The 23,573-nt window shown below is 47.1% G+C and overlaps 1 protein-coding gene across 1 annotated transcript in view; it reads left to right on the forward strand.

Moving 5' to 3' along the window:
- The first annotated feature begins 1,611 nt into the window (after positions 1–1,611).
- Positions 1,612–23,573, forward strand: part of FREM1 (FRAS1 related extracellular matrix 1) — a 94,111-nt gene continuing 72,149 nt past the window's right edge. The window contains exons 1-4 of the mRNA XM_088658441.1: positions 1,612–1,929; positions 13,914–14,385; positions 22,125–22,219; positions 23,082–23,383. Of these exons, the coding sequence (XP_088514567.1) occupies positions 14,155–14,385; positions 22,125–22,219; positions 23,082–23,383 (628 nt within the window). The 5' untranslated portion in view covers positions 1,612–1,929; positions 13,914–14,154. The remainder of the gene's footprint in view (positions 1,930–13,913; positions 14,386–22,124; positions 22,220–23,081; positions 23,384–23,573) is intronic.

The following is a 23,573-nucleotide window of genomic DNA, read 5'->3' on the forward strand; positions in this document are numbered from 1 at the left end:
TGCCACTGAAATCGGGAAGGAGGAGGAGCCAGCACTTGTCCCAAGCGATGGTGGTGGCTGCGGCACTGAGGGAGCATCCCATTGCCTCTCCATGGCCACTGCTGCAAGCCTCCCCCTCCCCCCCCCCGGAGGCTTGTAGCAACTGCTGGAGAACAGCTCCCAGGGCCCAGCCCAGTGTGATGTGCCAGCTGTGAGGGGCAGGCAGAGGGCAGGGCCTCCCTGGGCATGAAGAAAGGGGGAGCGAAGTGGAGCTCAAGGAGTCTTGGTGTTTTTAAGGAATTAAATGTTTCGTGCATCCGCGTCTAATCTTGTCCCTCTCTAAAATTTATTTGTTGGCGTGTGTTTTTCTTTTTGTAAATCTGCTAAAGAAAACAAATAAAATACCGCGAAACCTTGGTTTAAAATGCTTTTTAAAAAGTTTTTAAAATAAGATTGAATTTGCCGAAACAAAATAAAAATAAAATAGAAAAAATCCTTCCAGTAGCACCTTAGAGACCAACTAAGTTTGTCATTGGTGTGAGCTTTCGTGTGCATGCACACTTCTTCAGATACCAAGTGTGCATGCACACGAAAGCTCATACAAATGCCAAAATAGTTGGTCTCTAAGGTGCTACTGAAAGGAATTTTTCTATTTTATTTTTATTTTGTTTCAACGGCAGACCAACATGGCTACCTACCTGTAAATTGAATTTGCCATTAGCTCACCATTGCCATCTAGTGTCACATTTGTGTAATGCACTTAAAATGTTTTATTTGCAGCTGTATAGCTGAATCCTTGCTGCCCATGTGCAATACTGAGCTAAATGAACCAATGGTGTGACCTCCATATAAGGCAACCTCCTGTATTCCTATACCTTTTCTAAAGAAAAATAAGAACATCTGCTTTGCCCTAATGAGCTATTTTACTTAAAGAGTTTCCTTTTGGTTTTGTGTGTGAGGCAATATGGAAAGGCAGGCATCTCGAGTCCAGTCAGTGCCTCCTTAACAAAGCCCAGAGGTAAGATGTCTGTCTTCAGAATGAGAATATCCTCTGTTTACACTTGCAGCAGGATTATAAGAGACTGTCCTCTCAGCTTTTTCACGTTGCTCTTCCATTACAGAGTCTAACTCTGAGGCCTTTCCTGTAAAAAGAGTATCTTGGCCTGATGTCCTTTCGGATTCGCGTCTGAAAGTTCAAGCCATCTGCAACCATGATATTAATCACAAGATTTTGATAAGCAACGTTGTGGGTACTTTGCAGCCAGCCTTTTAAGGATCACTCAGCATGGCTGAGTTGCCAAGTGGCAGCCCAGACGTTCTCCTCAGTACTTTGAAATTTGCTGGCGAATCAAGATATCTCACGATGGCCTCAGAAAGATGGGTGACAGACGGACGCAAGGGGTACAAAAGTAGCAGGGAGGCGGTGGTTGTGAGTGAACAGCATAGCCTCTTTGGCTCGTGTGAGTGAGACAGAGAGAGAGAGTGTGTGTCTTTGGCGTGTGTTTGTGTGGAGAGAGGCAGCTCCAGTGCAGTCAACTAGCAAGGAAGAAAATGGGAAGTCCTAGGGCTCTCTGCCAAAAAATAATAGCTCAGTGTAAACACTTGAAGGCATCTTTAGAATGTCCTTATCGGAGAGAGCACTGGAGCTTTTGTATTCTGGAAGGTTTCAAGCCAGCAGCTGTCTTGCAGCCAGCTATTGCTGAAAGTCCTTTTTAATGTGGATGTTTAGCACAGGGCGGAAGGGGGGGGGGAGGAGGATACAAGCAAGCTGACCAGAAAGACTGGAATTTCAGCTCCTCCACCCCACCTCCTTGGATTTCTCCCTCTCCCTCTCCCTCTCTCTCATTCTGCAAGTCCTTTAAACCAGAGATTATTGGGTCAGTGACTTCTTATCCTTCCCAGGCTGTACTGTCTACTTGAGCTGGAGTTCTTCAAGGACTGCTGCTACCTGTAAGTACTATTCCCTCTTCCTCCCTCTTTCCTATCTGATAGCTGCACGTAGAAATGAAACAGTACAGATTTCATGTTTGCAAGATAATGCATGGTGTGCGCTTGTGAATCTTGCGAGGCTCCCAGTGCAGTGTTTGCCATGGAGGCTTTCCTAAGTGATATAGTCAAAGAATATAATACTTGTTTAGGATGAGGTACCATTCTCACGGGTGAGCATTTTAATTTCTAACAAGACCACCGAGAAATCAAATTCATCACTTGCACCAACTCTCTCTTCACGATGAGGCTCGTAGCCAGCTCTTCTGCTGCCTACATTCCAAATGGATTCTATATAGAAACCCCAGAGACCTGGGAGAAGAAATGCTCTTGCTTCTTTCTCCCGATTATTCCATGCACAGGTGGGTGAGACTGAGAAATGCGCATATCCAACACTCTCAAGCGGCACTGTGTTTCCCCTTAGCAGAATTTCAAAAGAGGGGCAAAATTGTCCCTCTTTTTTACAGTTAAACTGTTGCCAGTAAATATGTTGTGGTACCCTTAAATATATATATTTATATAAACTGGCAACAGTTTAACTGTAAAAAAGAGGGACATTTTTGCTCCTCTTTTGAAATTCTGCTAAGGGAAAACACAGTGCTGTCTGCGTACGTAATGATAAAAACCTAGTGAGAAACACCCCCTTTCCTCCCTCCCCTGCGTCAGAAGATTTTTGTGTTGCAAAAGAAGGACTTTTCAAAGGGGCTGTGTTAAATTTACACAAGATGACATGAAATGTATTTTAAGATGCCAAATTGCCTTAGCATTGTGAGGGCTGGACTAGATGACCCATGGGGTCCCTTCCAACTCTGCAGATCTATAATTCTATGAAATATCTAATGAAGGAGCTTGTCCTTCATTATTAAAGCTAGGTATGGGCTACAGTCCAGCACAGCAGGCTGCTTAACGTCTCATAGAGTTTTAAACAGGATTCAGACTACAATCCTAAACTCAATAATTAAGGAGTAAGCTCTGTTGATTAACTGTTGAGTAAACCCACTTAGGTCAGCAGACCCTCCAAGTGTCCCTATTTTCCAGGGACCATTCCAGATTTACAAAAGCCATCCCGGTTTCTGATTTGATCCTGGAATGTCCCGCTTTTCCTTAGGACGTCCCTAATTTCATCTGAGAAATGTTGAAGGGTATGGAGTTATCTGACCCTGCAAACCAAGGAGATAAGTAACTCTACAACCTTTAGAAGACATCTGAAGGAAGCTCTGTACAGGGAATTTTAAAATGTTTAATGCTTTATTATGTTTTTTATATATGTTTTAGATGTTGTTGTTGTTGTTTTTGCGTACACACGCGCTAAACCCTTCTGTGGTTCCTACCCCCCTTTTCCAATAAAGAGGCAAGAGTCAAGGATATGGATTAAAATTGGCCACAACTTTATTGAATTCAGGAAGTGGGAAACTTGGCTCAGGCCTTGGCAGGTAACCCTCTCAGCCCCTGTGGCTGAGGATATGCAGGTTGATGAGGCCAGCGAGAGGGGACTGTAAAGCGCAAACTTACACAGCATGCCCTTCCACTAACCACATCCGGGAGTTTGACCTACAAGCCGCCGCTCCAGGGCCAGGGACTCCCGATTTTAGCCCTTTACGAGGGCCCCTGCAACGCCGCCGCATGGGAAGGGAGCCCGATTGCATCCCTCCCAACTTGAAGATAGACTAAAGGAAACCTTGCCAAGGCCTAAAAACCGCCAAAGTTGTGACGAAATGCTGCGGGGAAGGCGAAACCTGCCAATGCAGGGAAAATTCCTTCCCGGTTCTGAATACAGCAACCAACTATGTCGCAGCAGCGCCCGCTAACCTGCAATGCAAGATATTATGCTGTAAAGGAAACACCGTTAATTAACTCCGTCGCCTGATGATCGCTGACCTAGGAAGGAATTTTTGGAAGGAAGAAAGTTAAGAGAGGGAGGGTGGGTGGGTGACCGCAGAAGGAAGAACAAACAAAGAGGCTTCTCCAGAGTGCTTGGCCTCTTTTCTTCGGCCTTACTCCGCCCCCTCCGGCCAGTCGTCCTTTGTCCCACCTGGCCAGGTGGCGGGTCATAGGCCGAGTCACTCAGGTGGGTGTCACCGCCCAGGTAAGCCCCGCGCGGTGTCGCAAAGCCCGCCCACCTGAGAGGAGGGGTGAGGGCGGATATTGCGTACACACGCGCTAAACCCTTCTGTGGTTCCTACCCCCCTTTTCCAATAAAGAGGCAAGAGTCAAGGATATGGATTAAAATTGGCCACAACTTTATTGAATTCAGGAAGTGGGAAACTTGGCTCAGGCCTTGGCAGGTAACCCTCTCAGCCCCTGTGGCTGAGGATATGCAGGTTGATGAGGCCAGCGAGAGGGGACTGTAAAGCGCAAACTTACACAGCATGCCCTTCCACTAACCACATCCGGGAGTTTGACCTACAAGCCGCCGCTCCAGGGCCAGGGACTCCCGATTTTAGCCCTTTACGAGGGCCCCTGCAACGCCGCCGCATGGGAAGGGAGCCCGATTGCATCCCTCCCAACTTGAAGATAGACTAAAGGAAACCTTGCCAAGGCCTAAAAACCGCCACCCGAGGCCCTTAAGGGCCTCGCCGCCAAGTCCCACGACCCAGTGGCCATGATCCGTACTCTCACATCGTCCTAATGTCTAGCTGGTCCAGGAGGGCCTGCCGCAAGTCATTTACCCAAAGGTCATTCCCAAATGGTGTCAGATGCACCCCATCGGCCCTAAAAATGCCCACTGTATCTACCTTAATGGTGGAGTGTGGGATAGAGAATCCCCCAATTCTTTTCATGGTGTTTCGCATGGCTCTGTTGATTTTTTGTACTGCATAGTTCATGCGAGAAGACTTGAGCACCCCCCTCCAGCACAGGCGGGGGATTAGATAGGACCAGCCTATTGCCATTGTTGGGTACCAGGTGTGCAGCCTCTCAATATCCGCCCGTGCTGCAAGGGTAAAGGCAATGCCCTTTTGCTCAACCAAGTCATTTTCCCCCAGGTGAACCACCAGTACCCCCGGGGGGCCATACTTCGCTGCGGCCCTACTAAACGTGGTCATCAGGCCGGACCACCGCATGCCCCGGTGGCCCATCCAATAAATGCGTACCTTGGGGTGAATGTTGAGGTGAAGACCCCCGTTCTGTGGCCGGGCATGTTCCGCCGCCCAATGTACGAAGCTGTGCCCAACCACCCAGATCTTCGTGATGGGCAAACCTGCAACAAAAGGTTAAATTGCATGTGTTAAGGAGGAGGAGCCAGGACGAATGTAACTTTTGTATGCTGCTGAGCGCCAACGCCCTAATGTCTTGATGCGGGCTGGGTCCCAACCTTGAATTGCTGCTGAAGTGGCTGCCCCTATACGGAAGGAGTGGCCAGAGTATCCTTGGGGATCTGCTCCACAGGCCGCTATTACTTTGCGCAAGACTGCCGTGAATTGAAACCGCGATAGAGGCCGCATGTTAGCATGCATGAAGAATGGCCCTTTACATTTTGGGCGGACCCTGAAAAAACTGTGTAAGTCCTTATAGGGGCAGGCACCTCCTTGACCTGTTGGGGCCAGCATCAACGTAACACCTCTCTGCAATTGGTCTGTTTTTGAGGACCGAATTTTGACATTGACAGTGCCCCCAGAGAAATTGACATCGGAATCGCGCAACCCTGCTTGAAGTGCCCCAGCCGCCAGACACTCTCCAATACGCATAGCCCCAAAGAAGGCCAGCGAAAACGCCGCTCGAAAGAGGCGAGTTTCGAAATTAGACCAGCAAACTTCAGGTAATTTCTTCCAAAGCAGGTTCAGGAGGTCGATGGTGACTGGCTTTCTGCCATCCAGGCGCTGAGGGATGGTGCGCCGCCAGCCTGACAGAACTTTTTTAACGTGAAACGTATCACATGGGTCCGGCCAACGCAGGAACTTACAAAAGAAGGATATAGCTGCCCTGTAAAGCATTAACGTTTTGGTGGCCAGGCCCCTTTGCTTCAGGAAAACTAGGAATTGAAGTACTTCCCCCTCGGATGCGCGCCGCGTCTTGGAGCCCCGAAAACGCCCAAAGGCCTCCCAGGCCCTGGAATATGAACGTCTAGTGGAGGGGGCAAGGGCTGAAAATACTCCCTGGTTCACTTCTCGTTTCCAATCTCCCACAGCTCGTCTGGAAAGGCCTCCGGGGTCTGGGCTGCATCCGGAGCCAGCTGGCGGAAACGCTCCATCTGGAAACGAGACAATGGATCCGCAATGTGGTTATTGAGGCCAGGTATGAAGCGGGCTTTGAAGGAAATATTGTGCTTCAGGCACTCCAGTACAAACAGGCGCATCACCCTGATAACCCGGGCGGACTTAGGGGACAGCCTGGATATGATTCTTACCACCGCTTGATTGTCAGACCAGAAACATACCCTGGAATTAGCGAAACAGGTTCCCCAGAGGCGTATGGCAACTAGAATAGGGAAGAACTCGAGAAAGGTTAGATCGCGAGTGATGCCTGCTGTACGCCAGGCGGGCGGCCAAGGGAGTGCACACCAGTGGCCCCTGAAGAATACACCAAAGCCATGGCGGCCGGAGGCATCCGAATGAACCTGGAGTTCGACGCCTGGGTCGACGGTGTCCTGCCAAAATGAGACCCCATTATAATCCTGCAGGAATCTGAGCCAAATCTTAATATCCTCCTTTATCTGTTTTGTCACTCTTATGTGATGGTGGGGGGCTACCCCCCCAGCTGTCAGACGTGAATAAAAAGGTAAAGGTAAAGGACCCCTGACAGTTAAGTCCAGTTGCAAACGATTCTGGGATTGCGGCGCTCAGCTCGCTTTACTGGCCGAGGGAGCCGCCGTTTGTCCGCAGACAGTTTTTCTGGGTCATGTGGCCAGCGTGACTAAGCTGCTACTGGCGAAACCAGAGCAGCGCACGGAAATGCCATTTACCTTCCCGCCATAGCGGTACCTATTTATCTGCTTGCATTTTGACGTGCTTTCATTTTTTTAAAAAAATAGATATTTATTGATTTTCACAGTAGAAAAGGGGTTTACAGAGGTTTAGAAAGGATGGGGGAGATACAAAAAAGCAAAAATACAAAAGTCAAGAAAAACAGAAAAAACCAGAAAATAAAAAAGAAAAAATAGAAAACTGTATAACTTATCTTTATCACAGTGTATATTGGGACCTCCTCGGGTTCCCGTCCCTGTGTTTCTCAAACACACTTCCAATTTAGCAAATTCTACCTCTAAGTATTCACTTTTAATACTAAGTTCTTATTTTCTATTCTAAAATAACCTCTTTTACCTAATCCACAGATTTATTTACCACTTAATTTCTATTCTTAAAATATTACTTTAGCGTGCTTTTTTAAATACAATTTAAAATCTTTCCACTCTTCTTCAATTGCTTGTTCTCCCTGGTTGCGGATTCGTCCGGTCATCTCTGCCAATTCCATAAATTCCATCATCTTCATCTGCCATTCATCAATCGTTGGTAACGTTTGCTGCTTCCAGTATTTAGCGATCAACAGTCTCGCAGCTGCAGTGGCATACATGAAAAAAGATACCTTTCTCTTGGGAATCTCCTTCCCTACAATGCCCACTAGGAATGCCTCTGGTCTCTTCACCAATGTGCCTTTTAGCACTTTCTTAAGTTCATTATAAATCTTATTCCAGAAGTCATTCACCAGTGGACATGTCCACCACATGTGGTAAAATGAACCTATTTCTTTCTTACATTTCCAACATTTCATTTTGACGTGCTTTCAAACTGCTAGGTGGGCAGGAGCTGGGACCGAAAAACGGGAGCTCACCCCATCGCGGGGATTCGAACCTCCGACCTGCCGATTGGCAAGCCCAAGGCTCAGTGGTTTACACCACAGCACCACCCACGTCCCTTGTTGTTGAATAGTATGTTCCTATTTTCATCTGAGAAATGTTGGAGGGTATAGGAAGGCCCTTCGATCCCAGCCTTGCTCTCTGAAGGGCACATGACTGTCCTTCTCATCATGGGTGTACCCAGCGAGGGGCAGGGGGCAGCTGCCCCCCCCAGAAGCAAAAAAAGGGGGGGAAATACTGCATTTTACGGACCATAACCCACACTTTTCCCCTCCGAAAACTGAAGGGGAAAAGTCGCTGCAGGTTATGGAAATCAGTCTGTTTCCGTCCCCTCCGCAGCTGCAGCCAGCGACAGGAATGTGGGGAGGGCGAGAAGCAGCCTGAAATCGGGCTGTTTTCGCCCCCTCTGCGGCTGCAGCCAGCGACAGGAACGTGGGAGGGGGGAGGAGCAGCCTTAGCTGGGGGGTGGCGGACGGGAGCTCCATCCTTCCTTCCATCCTTCCTTCCCCCCTCTTTCTTTCTTTTTCTCTCTCTCTCTCCCTCCCTCTCTTCTCTCTCTCATCCCTTCCTTCCTTCCTTCCTTCTCTTCCCTCCCTCCCTTCCCTCTCTCTTCCCCTCTCTTGCCCCCCCCCAGTTTTGATCCTGGGTACGCCCCTGCTTCTCATGCCACCTTGCCTGACTTGAGCCGCTATGCGAGGCTGGGATCTCAAAGTGACAGGGCTGGGATCGCTCCCGACAGCATCACCCTCGGTGCCCGGCCTCCCCAGTGCCAGCAAACCATGCTATGCCACTGCCTCCAGTACTTACTGTAGTTAACTCTTCTAAGCCCAACCTGATGGTAGAAGTACAGTATAGTACCTTGTTCACAAATGGCAACATATAAAGGTAAAGGAACCCCTAACCATTAAGTCCAGTCACGGACGACTCTAGGGTTGCGGTGCTCATCTCGCTTTACTGGTTGAGGGAGCCGGCGTTTGTCCGCAGACAGCTTCCAGGTCATGTGGCGAGCATGACTAAGCCGCTTCTGGTGAACCAGAGCAGCACACGGAAACGCCATTTACCTTCCCGCCGGAGCGGTACCTATTTATCTACTTGCACTTTGACATGCTTTCGAACTGCTAGGTTGGCAGGAGCTGGGACTGAGCAACGGGAGCTCACCCCGTCACAGGGATTCAAACCGCCAACCTTCTGTTCAGCAAACCCTAGGCTCTGTGGTTTAGACCACAGTGCCACCCGCTAGGAGCCCATTGTTCAGCTAAGTAAAAAGCCTGAATAGGCAACATTTAAGAGGCTTTCAAAAACACTTCTTAACAAAGAACCTTAGTTAGCCTGCTCTTGTTGTAATGCCTGTGGCTGCCTTTCAAAGTGTTCCATAAAAGCTGGCTGTGAAGGTAAACGATGCTGTGTTTCCTTTGATTTTCAGATAAACTTTAACTGCCTGAGTACATGAAGTCACCTCAGGCAAGATAAGGCTATCAGTGCTCTTTCAGAATAGTTGAGTGTATAGAAAGCAGGCACAACATGCCCAGCTAAAGAGTTTACAAATAATCTTGAGAGAGAGAGAGAGAGAGAGAGAGAGAGAGAGAGGGAGGGAGGGAGGGAGGGAGGGAGGGAGGGAGGGAGGGAGGGAGGGAGGGAGAGAGAGAGAGGGGGGGGACTATGTACTATAGTTGGGACATGGTAAAAAATAAATAAATAGGGGACAGGGTTTTTTTTAGCAGTGGGTCAGCATCATTCACATGCCATCTAATCTCCCATTTCATTATATTATCAGTATTAGTATTTATACAGCACCATCAATGCACATGGTCTTTTACAGAGGACAAGAGGTCAGGTTCCTGCCCCACGGATATTGCAATATACAATGAGACACAGGGAAGACAATAGAGCAGGGATGTCCAACCAGTAGATCGCAATCTACTGGTAGATCCCCCAGCTGATCCTGGTAGATCATGGGATCCTTATTGTGTACAAAAAGTTACAGGAGGGAAGCTAAAAAAACTCTGTGCCATCCTCCCCCAAAAAAGAAAGCTCAACAACTCTGGGCACTTCCCTCCTAAAAAAAATGCTCAACAACTCTGGACAATACACCCACCCCACACATGCTCCTCCCCCCTGCAATGACAATAGGTAGATCACTGCCAGCTTTTTTATACTGGGAGTAGATCACAGTCTCTTGGGAGTTGGGCATGGAGGATACGATAGGGCACTTGCTTTGTTGGCAGAGACGGAGAGCCATAGGCAGAGGCTTCACTGGTATGGCTGTGGAAAACTCTACTGCTTTGTGAATGGCTATGCTCTAAGGGTTGTGGATGGGTCAGGCGTGTGTGTCTCAGGGGGTGATGAGGGAGTTCTTGGATCTCCTTTATTTCCCTGGCACACACACAGCCCCAAAGAGTGAAAAAGTATGTAGGTCCTGTGGGTATCAACAGAAGGTTTTTTTTTTTTCTTAAAGATTGAACTGGGGATGGGAAGCGCCATTCCTCCCCAGTTTAGGATGGCTCTGGCCAGAATGCTGGGACTGTTGGTTGTATCAAATGTCCAACCTGTGCTTGCACAACTTCCCTGCTCGTCTCCTCTCCCCTGCAGCCCCTTATCCTCAAAACCTGCCCCAAAGGGTTGAGGGACCTTCTGGAGCAGATTTGAGGAGGGCACGGTGAGAGGAGAGGAGGGGGAAATCCATTGCATGAGTGGAACACCTGTGGCATGGCTTTCTGCCTTGCTCACAGTCCTCCAGAATTGGGAAGACCAGTTATGGGCACATCATGCATTTCCTCTAAGCTACTCAACCCCACTGTGAACTAATCGAAAGAAGCAGAGCATGCAGGTTCTTGATTTATTTTTATTGAGGGGATAAGAGAACACACACACCCTCAAGTAATAAGTAAAACTGCTCACTTTTAATTACTGCAGGCAGGATTTGTATATGAGAACTTAAGAAAAGGATGCGGGTGGCGCTGTGGTCTAAACCACTGAGCCTCTTGGGCTTGCCGATCAGGTTGGCTGTTCAAATCCACACAACGGGGTGAACCCCTGTTGCTCTGTCCCAGCTCCTGCCTACCTAGCAGTTCGAAAGCACGCCAGTGCAAGTAGATAAACAGGTACCGCTGTAGTAGGAAGGTAAACGGCATTTTTGTGCACTCTGGTTTCTGCCACGGTGTTCCATTGCACCAGAAGCATAGCTGCCAAGTTTTCGCTTTTCTCGCGAGGAAGCCTATTCAGCATAAGGGAAAATCCCTGTAAAAAAGGGATAACTTGGCAGCTATGACCAGAAGCGGTCTAGTCATGCTGGCCACATAACCCAGAAAGAGGTCTGCGGACAAACGCCGGCTCCCTCGGCCTGAAAGCAAGATGAGCGCTGCAACCCCATAGTCGCCTTTGACTGGACTTAACCGTCAAGGGGTCCTTTACCTTTACCTTTACCTTACTTAAGAAATGAAATAAGAGTTATGCAGGGCTCAGCTGCCAGTCCATGATTAATTTAAGATGCTCTGTGGACTGTAGTCTTGATGGGGGGGGGAGGTATTTGTTTAAACTGTGTATAAAACTTAGGGTGTGGGATCAAAGCACATTTGCTTGATCACTATTATTGTATAATTAAAGACACTCCATGCCTTTCAAAGAGGATCTGCTTCATCTGTCTGCTGAGTGGGTGGTATGATGGAATTAATGGGAAAGTGTCTGCAGAGCACTGCCATAGACCAGGGGTGGCCAACTTCCAATAGACTGCGACCTACTCACAGAGTTTAAAACTGGCAGGGATCTACCCCCCCCTTTTTAGGGAGGAGGAAGGCCCAATTTGGGGGGTTCAGGACAAAGTTGCTGAGCTTTTTGGGGGGAGGAGGAAAGCCCCATTTTAGGGGTTCAGCAGGGCAATGTTGTTAAGCTTTTTTAGGGAGGAGGAAAGCCCCATTTTTTAGGAGGGCAGGGCAGATTTGTTGAGCTTTTTTTAGAGGAGCCTAAGTTGTTGAGCTTCTTCGGGGCGATCCCGTGATCTACCAGTGATCTACCACAGACGTCCAGGGATCTACCAGTAGATCACGATCTACCTGTTGGACATGCCTGCCATAGACTAAACCAGACTTCACCAATCTTGTGTCCTTTAGCTGTTTGGGGCTACAGATCCCATCCAGTAGATCTATTCTTAGGTTCTCTGCTGATCTGCACAGAACTGTGTGTTATAAAGAGGAGCATGGGTCAACCGTTAAGCGACAGTCTGCTGTTGAATTCCTCATTCCCCTCTTAGGATTGCCATAATTTCAAGAGCAAAAAAGAGGACACATTTACTGACTTTACTTTTGATTGCTATGGCAACTCTACCCATGAAAAAGAGGACGTTTCCTGGAAAAAGATGACATATGGCAACCCTATGTAAAACTAAATTCATGGCCTTGGGCTAGTCACACTTCTTTGAAGTCTCTCAGCCCCACTCACCTCACAGAGTGTTTGTTGTGGGGGAGGAAGGGAAAGGAGAATGTTAGCCGCTTTGAGACTCCTTAGGGTAGTGATAAAGTGGGATATCAAATCAAAACTCTTCGTCTTCGTATGAATTTCCCTATGTGCTCATACCCTCCAACACTTCTCCAATGAAAATAGGGATGTCCTATATTTAACAACAACAACAACAACAACAACAACAACAACAACAACAACAACAACAACAACTTTACTGTTTATATATCCCGCCCATCTGACTGGGCAGCCCAGCCACTCTCGGTAGTTTCCAACATATATAAAAACAGAATAAAACATTAAACATGAAAAAACTTCCCTATTCAAGACTGCCTTCAGATGTCTTATAAAGGTTGTGTAGTTTCTCATCTCCTTGGCTCGGCGGTTGTCCAATGAAAATAGGGACGTCCTAAGGAAAAGGAGGACATTCCACGATCAAATCAGAAAGTGGGATGGCTTCCGTAAATCCGGGGCTGTCCCTGGAAAATAGGGACACTTGGAGGGTCTGTAGAGCTTCATGGGTGAACACTGATATGGGTGGAAAAGTTTTTCCCAGGACTATCTGATAAATGCATGGGATCCAGATTTGGAAAAAGCTTCCATATCTCCCAGTGAAAGCTGGTGACAGAAGTGTACAACGAGGAAGTGTGAGTTGATTATTATGATTATGACTATTGATCTCCGGTCCAAAATCAGGTCTGGCTCTATTCGTAGGCAGCATGAGATGACCTGCCTCAAGCAGAAAATATCAGGGTAACATTAAATGGCACCAAAATGCCTGTTTTTTTGTTTTGTTTTCCCCCCTTAATTATATTATACCCTGTGATTTGGATTTTTCTACCTCAGGAACCAACATCAGTGCAATACAACATTACCACCACCACAAAAAAGCCATCCCCTTAATCTGTTCTTGGGTTTTCCCCAACCCTCTGGAGCAGATTTGGGGGCAGGAGAGGGTTCAAGTCCCAAACTGGAAGCAGAAATCATTGTACTTTAGTTGAAAATCTTCGAGGACACTTTAGTTGAAAATTGCCCAAAATATATCAGGCCTTCCCAGCTTTTTTTTCTGGGGGCACTCAAGTGTATGCAGTACCAGTACCTTTTTTTACAAATGTGAAAAGTGTGTAACAACTTCGTGGTGAGTACGGCACCCACCCACCCCTTTGCACAATATCTCTGAATTGGTGCAGCCTGATTGCCTTGGTCTGAGCATGTGGGGAGGAGATGGGGAGTCGTAGCAGCCTTCAGCTGCCTGTCTCCCACCAGCCTATCTCATTTGTTGTCTGAAATGAAATATGATTGTGTGGGATGTCAAGGCATGATGTCCACTTGTAGCAACAGATGCAATGCATAGTACAGGCATAGGCAAACTCAGCCCTCCAGATGTTTTGGGACTACAACTCCCATCATCCCTGACCACTGGTCCTGTTAGCAAGAGATGGTGGGAGTTGTAGTCCCAAAACATCTATTGGGTCGAGTTTGCCTATGCATGGCATAGTACAGGCACCCCCAAACTTCAGCCCTCCAGATGTTTTGGACTACAATTCCCATCTTCCCCTACCACTGGCCTGTTAAGCTAGGGATCATGGGAGTGGTAGGTCAAAACATCTGGAGGGCCGCAGTTTGGGGATGCCTGGCATAGTACCTTCCTTTGCATCACTTTCATTCTCTGTCTGTCTGTCTCTCTTCTTCCCCCACCCTCTAGATTTTGGTGAAAAAACACGTGTCCGTTGTTCTAAATGTTGGGATTGATCCATGAGTTTATTAACCTGGGGATTCTTTGAAAGGGTTCCTTGTCCAGATTCCATGATGCAGGAAATATTATTGATAAAGCACATACAGGACACTGTAGCCTGATGCCCCTGATCAGGTGGTGACGCTTCCCGGGAAGGACTAAGAAAACAACCCCCCTTCCCAAAAGAGTTTTCTCCTTTGCTAACCACACTATGAAGGCTTTGGGGAACAGCTGGCTCCTTTTGCTCTTTGTGCTTAATCTGAGAGGCATCTGCTCCTCCTTTGTCAACGTCAACCGTGGGGCGAAAGTGATGAAGGGCCAGTCCATCTTCCTGTTGCAAGAGGACCTGCAGTTTTCCATTCCCCGAGAGAAGGATGCTTGCAAAGTGGAAGTTGTGATGAACGAGCCGATGACGCAGAGGGTTGGGAAACTAACCCCACAGGTATGTGAAATTCTAATATCATGGCATGGCAATTGGGGGAGCTGGGAGGAGGAGGAGGAGGTGGGGCGACTTATTGGGAGTAACTGGACTTTGGAACGGCTGAGTGGCCATTCTCAAACATAGCATTGGCTTCCATTGTGAGTGAAGGTTGTTTGTTAGTTAAAAGCTTTTGAGACATCTTCCCCAAACTGAAGCAACTGCACACAGCCCCACCTATATATTGATGGGCAAGGCAGACCTATCTCTGATTTTCTCCACTGTTGCTAAACGAAACAGCAGTTTGCCCTCAAAAGCTTCTAATTTCTGCTTGTTTTGGTTTTTTAAAAAACTATTATTAAAAAACCACCAGGAGGCAAGTCAGCTGTTTATGTACATTTTTAGATTAAGACACCCCAGGGCAAAGCCCAGCACTGTACAGCTCTTGACCACAAGCAAGGGTTTCTTTTAATTGCTCCCCATGTAGTAATGGCGTGACTAAAATGTGAATGCACAGCATACCAGGGGACTTGTTCAGTTCCCAAGAATTACCGTCAACAGATGGTAAACATACAAAGGGGTTTTTTTATGCTTCCTTTCCACATCAGACATATTTCCCATATCACCTTTCTTCTACTTTTCTCCCATCTGGATTTACTTGTGGGAACCTGTGTGGAGAAAGCAACATTTTCTCGATCTGGTTACTAATACAAAATAGAATGGGATGCTTTGAGAGCAGTGTGGCTGGCACTGAAAGCAGTGATCACGTGTGTTTTCTTCCTCCACCCTGGCATTGGAAACAAAAAAAGTGTCAGGTGCACAAAATTATACTTGGCACCTCCTGCTGCTGGGTGGGGAAATGTATGATTCGAGGACTATGTGCACACCAAACAGTTAAAGAAAACAGCTCCCCCCCAAAAAATAATCCTAAGAACTGTAGTCCACAGAGAGAGAGAGCCCGAGGTTCAGCACCTTCAACAAACTACAGTTCCCATGATTCTTTGGGGAAAGGCATGTAGTTTAAACATATGGTGTGTATGCAATCTATGTGGTCATGCAAATCCCATATGCCTAGTTTGGCTTTGGAATACCAGTGGCTAGGGGGAGACAATGAAGGTGGGTGCTGCTGCCTAAATGCCTTGTTGTTAATAATAACAACAACAGTTTATTATTTATACCCCGCCCATCCAGCTGGGTTTCCCCAGCCACTCTGAGTGGTTTCCAACAAAGATTAAAATACATTAAAATGTCACACATTAAAAACTTCCCTAAACAGGGCTGCCTTCAGATGTTTTTTTTAATGTCAGATAGTTGTTTATCTCTTTGACATCTGATGGGAGGGCATTCCACAGGGCGGGCGCCATTACCGAGAAGGCCCTCTGCCTGGTTCCCTGTAACTTGGCTTCTTGCAGTGAGGGAACCGCCAGAAGGCCCTCGGCGCTGGACCTCAGTGTCTGGGCTGAACGATGGGGGTGGAGATGCTCCATCAGATATACTGGACCGAGGCTATTTAGGGCTTTAAAGGTCAGCACCAACACTTTGAATTGTGCTCGGAAATGTACTGGGAGCCAATGTAGATCTTTCAGGACCGGAGTTATATGGTCTCGGAGGCCGCTCCCAGTCACCAGTCTAGCTGCCGCATTCTGGATTAGTTGTAGTTTCCGGGTCACCTTCAAAGGTAGCCCCACATAGAGCGCATTGCAGTAGTCCAAACGGGAGATAACTAGAGCATGCACCACTCTGGTGAGACAGTCTGTGGGCATGTTCATGAGCTTCCTGGGGGCTACTGTGGGAACCTGATCCAGAGCTAGATGGACCTTTGTTCTGAGTGCTCTGGGCTCTTTTTACATACTTCTGGCTATAGCAATATGAAGTTTCACTCTTATGTAGTAAGCAGCCCATAAAAATGTGGCCAACTATCAACGAGAACGTTGTTCTGGTCACTTTGCTTCAATGAATACTGCTCGTGCACCAACCAATTGTGCCCCTTTTCAGAGATGCACCAAACTCACACTATATGTGGACTAATACATGCTCACTGTCTGCCTCATCAAATGATTGGATGAATATATTTTAGAGGAAGCCAAATAGCTCTTACTTCTTGCTCTCTACACAAAGGAAGTCCTTTTGGTTACCTAGCACAGGTGCAGCCCCCTAAAACAGCTTTGGTGGCCAAATTTGATTTGGCAGGCTCTCTAGGAGTGCATAGGCTTGCCATATTTCAAAAAGGGAAATTCCAGCCCCACGCACTCCGTCCGGCTGCACTCATTACATTGCAGGAGGGAGACCCTCAAAGGCACCGGCTGTCTTCAGACGGGAAGATGACCAGCAGCAACAGAAGCATCTCTGCTTAAAATTCAATAATTCCCCTGGACGCCACTTTAGGCATCCGATTTCCGTACCTGCCCAGAATTTTCCAGATGTATGGCAAGCCTAGGAGTGCATGCCAGTGGTGGGTGTGGCCAAAAGTGGATGGCTACCCACATACATTTAAAAGAAATTAATTTCTACAAACTAACCCTAAGAAGTTTGCAAACTTTGTTTGTCCCATTGTGGAGAAGAGGATACAGGACTAAGTAGATATCTCACTTTTTCTTCTTCTTCTTCTTCTTTTTCTTTCTTTCTTTCTTTTTCTTTTTGCTCCAGTAGGACTTGTACTCTTCATTTGTTAAGATGAAAGCATTGTGTGGGGATGTTTTACTGTGAATAAAGCTGCCATGATTAAGAAACAAATATGACAGTGGAAATTAGCAAGGGATTTTGGAACGATGACATACAGTATATCTGTAACCTCTGCTATCCTTCTAGTTTAGACATAGGGTTGTGGGGTTTGTTTGTTTTTTTCATATATATCCCTATGCCTAATAGCAGGATGTGGGTGGCATTGTGGTCTAAACCACAGAGCCTAGGGCTTGCCCAGGGGCATAGGAAGATAGGGGCGGGGGGCGGATCTCCCCGAGCGATGTGATCCCAGGGGTGCTATCGCCGCTGCCCGCTTCCCCCCAAAAAGGCACACCCCACCCCAAAACATGGCGCGCCCCACCCCCAAGCATGTGCCACGTCACTGCACACGGTGTGCCCCGCCCGCAAAACGAACATGCGCCATGTCACTGGGGCAGCTCCGCTGTTGGGCTTGCTGATCAGAAGGTCGGAGGTCCCGTTGCTCGGTCCCTGCTCCTGCCAACCTAGCAGTTCAAAAGCACGTCAAAGTGCAAGCAAATAAATAGGTACCACTCTGATGGGAAGGTAAACGGCGTTTCCGTGCGCTGCTCTGTTTTGCCAGAAGCCGCTTAGTCATGCTGGCCACATGACCCGGAACCTGGAAGTTGTCTGCGGACAAACGCCGGCTCCCTCGGCCAGTAAAGCAGGATGTGCGCCACAACCCCAGAGTCATACGCAACTGGACTTAATGGTCAGGGGTTCCTTTACCTTTACCTATGCCTAAATATGCAATTATCATCAGGTAATAATGCTGATCGCCATCCCTTTGGTTCATTTTGAGCTGATGCTACGGTAATAGCATATAAGCAGAACAGGCTCTGGTCAGTTGGCAACTCTTAACTCCCAGCCCCCCACACACACCCATGGCAGAACCTGCCCTTTTTTTGCTAAAGAGATTGTGCTTTTAACCAACAAACACTGCATTATTGAAGAACCTGTCCTATTATTTCCTTTGCTGTCGTTAAAGTGAGTAATGTGCTAGGAATGTGTGACAATTTAATTACAAATTGTAATTGAAAAGTAGTTGAAGTGGAAATAAAAGCAAAGCCAGACAGTAATTAGGAAAAGATTTAGCTCTCCTTTGTTTTACTTGTTAAATTTATAGACAATTATGGCTGCCTGTTCATATGAAAGAAAAACATATTAGGAAGCATAAAACAGCTGTTTCCTTTTAACAAAGCAGATTGTGTCTATTTTATAATCATTGTCTGTCTACGGCGAGAGTCATGTTGAGGAAAAAAGCTTTCATTATTTATCTCCCTCGTTATCAATTAAGTGGAGGAACTAATGATGTCTTCTGGAAAAACACAATTTATGACTATTATGGCCATAGTTCTCTGATGGATAGCATTGCCTATACCAAGTTGCAGCTCTCGTCTTCCATTAGAAGGAAGCCGGATTCTCAGGGCTAAGAGCATTTGGAGACGTGAGCCTTAAATTGCTTCTCTGGCTTCCTAGCGCTCTTTCAATGAGCATCTGATGTCATTTCCACATGTGGGGCTTAATTTGGCTTTGTTTTAAATCAACTCTTTGAAGAAATGCAAACCTGCATTGACTAAGAGGTGCATCTGGTTTCTCTCCTGCATTGGCTGCATTTGTGAGACGAAACTGCCGAGAGGGACTCAGATGTGTTTTCTTGGGTCCCATGTGGGGTCGGTAGGAATACACTGCCCAAAAGTCAGTTCAGGCGAGGCTGCCTTTATCATTAGGTGTCAGAGTTGTTATGACTACTCCTGAGTAACGACCTTCCACATGCTTGTCTTTCAAAAGTCTCTATTAGTGCACATTATTTACAGTGTAGCGAGCTGCTGGTTTCATGTCTTCTCATTCCGAATCAGAATCCGGCACTGCCCCCTTTCGCGACCTTGACCAACATAAAAGCCTCGGGACAGTGAATCTTCTCCCTTTTCTCCTCCTTCTCAATACCAGTATTGGGGGGGGGTCTACGGTCTGCCCTATTCCTGTCCACCCTTCCCGCCTCTCTCTCTTCCTGCCTGTGCACTCCTTCTCCGTCTCCTGACTCACCCCTTCAGGCCCCTCGCTTTCATGACTGCTTGGAGACAGGCTGCTTCTGATAAGGGGGGGGGTTTCTCTGTAATCCCTCCCCCTTACATCCGGCAAGGTGATGCTGGCCCCGTCAGGTGACAGATATGGGGGAATAATTTAATGGTGACAAATTGATTAGCTTATTATGTCTTTGCCACCCTCTGTGTGTGTGTGGGGGGGGTGTTGTTATTATTATTTATCTCATATACAAAAATTGCCTTGGACCATTTTGGGATATGGGGGAAATACAGTGAAAGCAAGGCAAGTGTAATGTGAATGAGCATTCTGCCCAAAGCAGTCTGTCTGTAGTCCAAATCAATTGCAGTGAGTGGGAACGTCTTTAAGCCCAATGCGTGAAAATGCTCTGAGAGTCAGACAACAGCAGCAATGTGTGTTTGGATATCCAATATACAATTTGGGGCTTCATAGTCCCAGTTGGCTTGATCCTCCAGACTAAGTTGGTTGAATTTTAGTTCTTGCCAACTCCAACTTAAATCCCATTGAGTTAAATGCGAACTAAATGCAAATAACTGGATCCATGCAGTGGCGAACCTTGCCGCTTGGCTGCCCAGGGCGGCAAAGGCGGAGGTGCCCCCTGGGGGCAGGGCGTCACGATGCATGTGCACTACGTCCGAAGCTGGCGCTGCTGCTCCCGCGTAAGGTTGCCGCGGGAGCAGCAGGGCCAGCCCGGCTGCTGCTCGCACACAGCGGCCCATAACGGCCTGCCACACAATGGGCCGCTGTGAACAAGCAGCGGCCTGTGGGGCCGCCATGCGCCAGCAGCAGCACGTACTGACTGTGCATGTGCAGCATCCCGACGCATGCACACTACATACACGCTGGGATGCTGCACATGCACAGTCAGTACACGCTGCTGCTGGCACACGGTGGCCCCACGGGCCGTTGCTCACATACAGCGGCCCATAATGGGCTGCCGCTTGCACACAGCGGCCCATAACAGGCTGCCGTTCATGGGGCAGCTGGCACGGACCGTGTACAGTACACATGGGAGGAGGCAAGGGGTGGGGAGGGGCACCCAGAGTGGACCCCCCCCAGAGTGGAGCCCGGGGCGCACCGCCCCCACCTTGCTACGCTACTGGATCCATGTCACTGTTTATTATGATGTTGTTGTTGTTTAGTCATTTAGTTGTGTCCAACTCTTCATGGCCCCGTGGACCAGAGCACCCCAGGCACTCCTGTCTTCCACTGCCTCCTGCAGTTTGGTCAAACTCATGTTAGTAGCTTTGAGAACACTATCCAACCATCTCATCCTCTGTTGTCCCCTTCTCCTTGTGCCCTCCATCTTTCCCAACATCAGGGTCTTTTCCAGGGAGTCTTCTCTTCTCATGTATTAGAGTATTGGAGCCTCAGCTTCAGGATCTGTCCTTCCTTATTCTATGTCTGTTTATACATATTATATGTCTGTGTATTAGGAAGACTCGGGTGTCTGTCTTAAGAATGCTACAGTGTACAGGATCATGATGTAATCACAAAGCACTGATGGCCGCTTTACATAAAATATAAGGGAGACAAGCATATCTTCTGAAATTTGTTTGTTTGTTTGTTTGTTGCATTTATATCCCACCTTTTTCTTCCAGGAGCACAAGGTGGTATGCTTGGTTCTTTCCCCTCCTTATTTAATTATCACAAGAATCCTGTGACATAGGTTAGGCTGAGAGGCCGTGACCAGCCCCAGTTTACTCAGTAAGCAAGTGGGGATTTGAACCCTGGTCTCCCAGGTCCTAGTCTGACTCTTTAACCACTGTACAAAACTCTCAAGTGGTTGTATATACGTGTAAATAAAACCAGATATTCTAAAGACACCACAGTCTCTATTATCCTTCATTCCAAGGAAACTGAACCCTGGGTAAAGCTCTTGGAACCCCAGGAGTCTCTGATTGTGGCAGCTTATACAGTGGTACCTCGACTTATGAACGACTCGACAACCGAATTTTTCGACTTACAAAAAAACCCGCGGCGGTTTTAGATAGGGATTTTTCGACTTACGAATTTTTAGATAGGGTTGCTTTGACTTACAATTTTTTCCGTTTTCAATGCATTCCTATGGGAAATTGCGTTTCCAATGGCGTTTTTAGACTTACGAATTTTTCAACTTACGAAGGTGCCTTCTGAACGGATTAAATTTGTAAGTCAAGGCACCACTTTAACTGTATTAATTCCCCACAGTCCCAGAAACATTGTTAAGCTATCTACCCTATCCTGTTTCCCCTATTTTAAGACGTAGTCATAAAATAAGCCATAGCAGGATTTTTAAGCATTCAAGGAATATAAGCCATACCCTGAAAATAAGACATAGTGATAGGCGCAGCAGCAATGCCGGCTGTAGCAGGAGGAGGAGGAGGAGGAGGAGGAGGAGGAGGAGGAGGAGGAGGAGGAGGGAAAAAAAAGACATCCCCTGAAAATAAGCCATAGTGGGGGTTTTTTGAGGAAAAATAAATATTAGACGGTGCTTATTTTCGGAGAAACACGGTACACACACACGCACACACACCTCACCATTGGGTACGGGACACGGGTGGTGCTGCGGGTTAAACCACAGAGCCTAGGGCTTGCCGGTCGGAAGGTCAGTGGTTCAAATCCCCGCGACGGGTGAGCTCCCATTGCTCGGTCCCAGCTCCTGCCAACCTAGCAGTTCGAAAGCACGTCAAAGTGCAAGTAGATAAATAGCGGGAAGGTAAATGGCATTTCCATGTGCTGCTCTGGTTCGCCAGAAGCGGCTTTGTCATGCTGTCCACATGACCTGGAAGCTATACGCCGGCTCCCTCGGCCAATAACGTGAGATGAGCGCCGCAACCCCAGAGTCAGTCACGACTGGACCTAATGGTCAGGGGTCCCTTTACCTTTATGCCATGGGGTAATTGTGTAAATCACTTCTGCATTGCAAAACGTTTTTTCGAGACAAACCAAAATGAGGCAAAAGGGAAACGTCTGAAATATGCTGCCTCCTTTTTAAACAAAGCCTATTTTTTAAACAGGTGTTTGATTGCCATTTTCTTCCCAATGAAGTCAAGTACACTCACAACGGATGCCCAATTCTCAATGAAGACTTAGTCATGCTGAGGTTATACAGGTAAGCAGCACTGGGGTGATGTCTCGGGGGGTATTTCTTAGGAAAGAACAAGCATGTTTCTACCATTCACCTAATATTAAAAGGTAATGCTAAGTGAATTATCACTTCTGAGTTTTCTTTTATAATGCGTCACAAAGAAAATAAAAAATCCGAGGTGCCCATTGGTTGCAAAACCAAATGCATTAAACAAAATAAGTATGTTCATCCTATTCTGTTGCTGTACAGTTTTGACTGTTGTGATTGATGGCTGTTGTTGAGATTTATTTTTTCCATTTATTTTTGGCCGGTTGATTGTTTGGCTTTTTATTGACTCCCCACCCCCTAGCAATCAAAAGCATCCAAACTTCACACAGTTGCCCTATGTTTATTGATTTATTTTCATTTATTTTATTACAATTGTATCCTGCTTTTCTTCCATCGTCCAAGGCTGCATCCATGTGGTTTCTAGACAATCACCCCCACCCAGGCACTGACTTACCACATACAGATCTGCTTAGCTTCAGAAAGATGGTGACCTTGAGATCACACCCTTACAATTTAAGAAACTGCAGCATTGCCTTAACTGACATTTTAAAATACATGCACACACAATTTCACAGTTACAGGTAGGTAGCCGTGTTGGTCTGAGTCGAAACAAAATAAAAAAATTCCTTCAGTAGCACCTTAAAGACTAAGTTTTTATTTTGGTATGAGCTTTCGTGTGCATGCACACTTCATCAGATACACTGAAACACAATTTCACAGTCACCCTTCCATACTTTACTTCTGCCCAATTAAAATATACCAAATGCCGTCGATTCCAAAATGTGCCCAACTCTTTTGCTTCCTAAAATTTGACTGTCTTTTTGCTTGCCCTTTGCAGATTTACAGAAACCGAGACATTTACCGAAATGGTTCCCTTCCTTGTAAAGTTACTTGAACCAGATTGTAATATTATCAAGATGAGCTCGAGTGCCCTGCAGGTCCCTGATTTTCATGGCCTGTCCAATGTCATTGACAAGAACGTAATTACTTTAGACTACAACAGGAAAAGAAACTTGGATTGTACCATAAGCCTGATTTCTTTAGAAACTTTCCTACCAGCCCATGGGCAACTTGTCAGAGGATTAGCAAAAGAAGAACCACCTCGTGGAGATCAGCCTCACAGTTTCCCTCCCACAACCGGTATGTACACTTCGTTTCTCGGCACCTGTTATATCATCACAAATATCTTCATTTAGTGGTGAGCTTGTACAGGAGCACCAATTTTCTCCCACATTGGGCGACGCATGACATTATGTATCATGGAACATCATGGGAGGAGGAGCCACCGGCCATTAAAACTGAACGGCCGCCATGTTTGGCTCTGCCCCAG

This window comes from Zootoca vivipara, chromosome 15, assembly GCF_965207765.1.
Source record: "Zootoca vivipara chromosome 15, rZooViv2.hap1.1, whole genome shotgun sequence".
In the NCBI taxonomy this organism is placed as follows: Eukaryota; Metazoa; Chordata; class Lepidosauria; order Squamata; family Lacertidae; genus Zootoca; species Zootoca vivipara.